Genomic DNA, 2,500 nt, shown 5'->3' with positions numbered 1-2,500 from the left:
CCTCGTCCGGGATCTTCCCCTGACGCTTCTTCTTATAGTCGTAGTCCAGCCGCCGGCCCTCCAGCTTCTTCAGATGTTGCTGAGGGGGAGAGAGGGAGAGAGGGAGAGAGAGGGAGGGAGGGCGGGGAGGGGGAGGGAGAGGGGAGGGAGGGGAGGGGGAGGGAGGGAGAGAGAGTGGAGGAGGGGAGGGGGGAGGAGGGGAGAGAGAGGGAGGGAGGTGAGAGAGAGAGAGAGGGATGAGGGGGAGGGGGAGAGAGAGAAAGAGAGAGAGGGTGAGAGGGGAGAGAGAGAGGGAAAGGAGAGAGAGGGAGAGGGAGGAGAGGGAGAGAGAGGGAAGGGAGGGGGAGGAGGGAGAGAACGGGAGGGGGAGAGAGAGGGAGAGAGAAAGAGAGAGAGAGATTGTTTATTAAGTACCTATTGCTAATAGTGCAGGTATTGCTAATGATGACTAATTCTTGTAGATTTATTTGGAGTAAAAGCATCTACTAAATGACTCAAATGTGAATGTAATGGAAGTTATCCATTGTGAGAACACACTTCATTACGTTACATTACATTACATTACACAGGCATTTAAGCAGAACGCTCTTATCCAGAGCGACGTACAACGAAGTTGAGATCAAACACAGAGACAAGTGTGAAGAGGTCCCTAGAGGACAGTACGAGTCCCTAGAGTGACCACACAGATACAGTTGGAACCCTTGAAGAATACAGCAACTTCTGAACTGGCATACCACGGTTGGCAGCTAGAATACCCCGCGTACAACAATAACTATATCTAAGTGCTATTATAATCTATGGCATTTTTTTAGCATGTGATGGACAGTTTGGTAAAAAATATCCTCCTGTCCATTTCCCCAAGGTCTTGTAAGACTTACAACGACACAATATCTATATGTAGATATTATTATATTGTATTGTAAATGCCATTATAATCTATGGCAGGCACAAGGCTAATCGTGGCGGTGAGGTAGGGAGGGAAAGGCGCAGCCTGAAAGAGATGAGTCTTGATGAGTCTTGATGAGACTTCCTGTGGTCAGTCAGGGCAGCTGAATGGTGACTCAGGGCAGGCAGGGGCAGGCAGTAAAGACCTCAGAGGGGCAGACCGGGTTGAGGCCGATTATTCTGAGCTCACCACTTCCCCGTCCGTTCCCAGGAACGTCCCACGCCGAGGTTCCTGTTCCTCTTCGTGGCGCGAGAAATGGGAACCGCATCCGAAACCTCACAATGGGGGATATCCCGCATTAACGACACAAAACGTTTGACCTAATGGTAAATGGTTGGCATTTATATAGCGCCTTTATCCAAAGCGCTGTACAATTGATACTTCTCTTCAGTTTGCTGCTGTTGCACACCGGGGACCGGGGTTCGATTCCCCGGTCCTGCCAAAAGCCAAGTTTGGCCGGCTCACGTGGGGCAGCAATAATTGGCTCCGCATGCTCCAGAGGGAGGGACTTGGCAGGGGTTATTAGATCGCCGCACAATAAGCACCTCGGGGCGCCTCGGAATCACGGGCAACGGGCACGAGACGAGACGGCTTGAAGAAGGGCGTGTCGCTCTCATTCGGGCCGCCGAGGGACGGGGGTGCGGACGGTACATCTAATACGACTACCTCCAATTGAAATCAGACGAGGTACAATTGGCTACCAAATTGGGAGAGAAAAAGGGGAAAAATCTGGAAAAAATTTTTTTAAAGAACAATTGATACTTCTCATTCACCCATTCATACACACACTCACACACCAACGGTGATTGGCTGCCATGCAAGGCACCAACCAGCTCGTCAGGAGCATTTGGGTGTTAGGCGTCTTGCTCAGGGACACTTCGACACCAGCCCGGGCGGGGGATCGAACCGGCAACCCTCCGACTGCCAGACAACTGCTCTTACTGCCAGAGCCAATGAGATGACTGCTCTTACTGCCTGAGCCAATGAGATGACTGCTCTTACTGCCTGAGCCATGTGACCTCTGACCTCTGACTTCATAAAGGAGCGGCCCATTGGCCACGTCTCCATGACGATGGCTTCACAGCGCTTCACCTTCAAACTGAGGCCCTCACACGCCGTCCTCTCTCAGTGCAGTCAGCACTCCCGAAGAGCACAAAGACCAGGGGCCACTTCAACAACCCGAGGAAAAAAAGAGCGATTTCATACCACAGAAGAAGACAACTCTACAACCCTTATAGTTTTAAAACTGCCTTTGCAGACTCCAGTAGGTAGGTATCCAGAAAGTGTAGAAAAAAAGACAGTTACTAGCACAAAAAACAGTGCGGAAATGATCCAGCGACTTAGTATTTTATTTTATTTATTCGCACTGTGAGTTGAGGCAGCCAAAACAGTGGCCTTGTTTGATGGTATTCATGTTTTAAAATGGCGTCACTTGACATTCTGTTTTGATGTTCTTGTGGTTTTTGCGCGTGACGTGCCCGGAGCGTAGACGGGGGCGGGGGACGGAGCGGAGGATATGACGCCGTGGCCTTGGCGGAAAGATCTTGAGAGGGC

At 50.8% G+C, this 2,500-nt stretch overlaps 1 protein-coding gene and 1 pseudogene across 1 annotated transcript in view; one reads left to right on the top strand and one right to left on the bottom strand.

The window, feature by feature from the left end:
* The window catches only part of LOC133128970 (endophilin-A2-like), a 7,033-nt pseudogene extending 5,019 nt beyond the window's left edge, over positions 1–2,014 (bottom strand).
* A 4-nt stretch (positions 2,015–2,018) lies between these two features.
* LOC133128969 (fibronectin type III and SPRY domain-containing protein 1-like) overlaps positions 2,019–2,500 on the top strand; it is an 8,925-nt gene continuing 8,443 nt past the window's right edge. The window contains exon 1 of the mRNA XM_061242776.1: positions 2,019–2,079. Coding sequence (XP_061098760.1) covers positions 2,019–2,079 — 61 coding nt within the window. The remainder of the gene's footprint in view (positions 2,080–2,500) is intronic.

Source organism: Conger conger, chromosome 5, assembly GCF_963514075.1.
Source record: "Conger conger chromosome 5, fConCon1.1, whole genome shotgun sequence".
NCBI lineage: Eukaryota > Metazoa > Chordata > Actinopteri > Anguilliformes > Congridae > Conger > Conger conger.
This window is presented reverse-complemented; position numbering and strand designations above follow the sequence as displayed.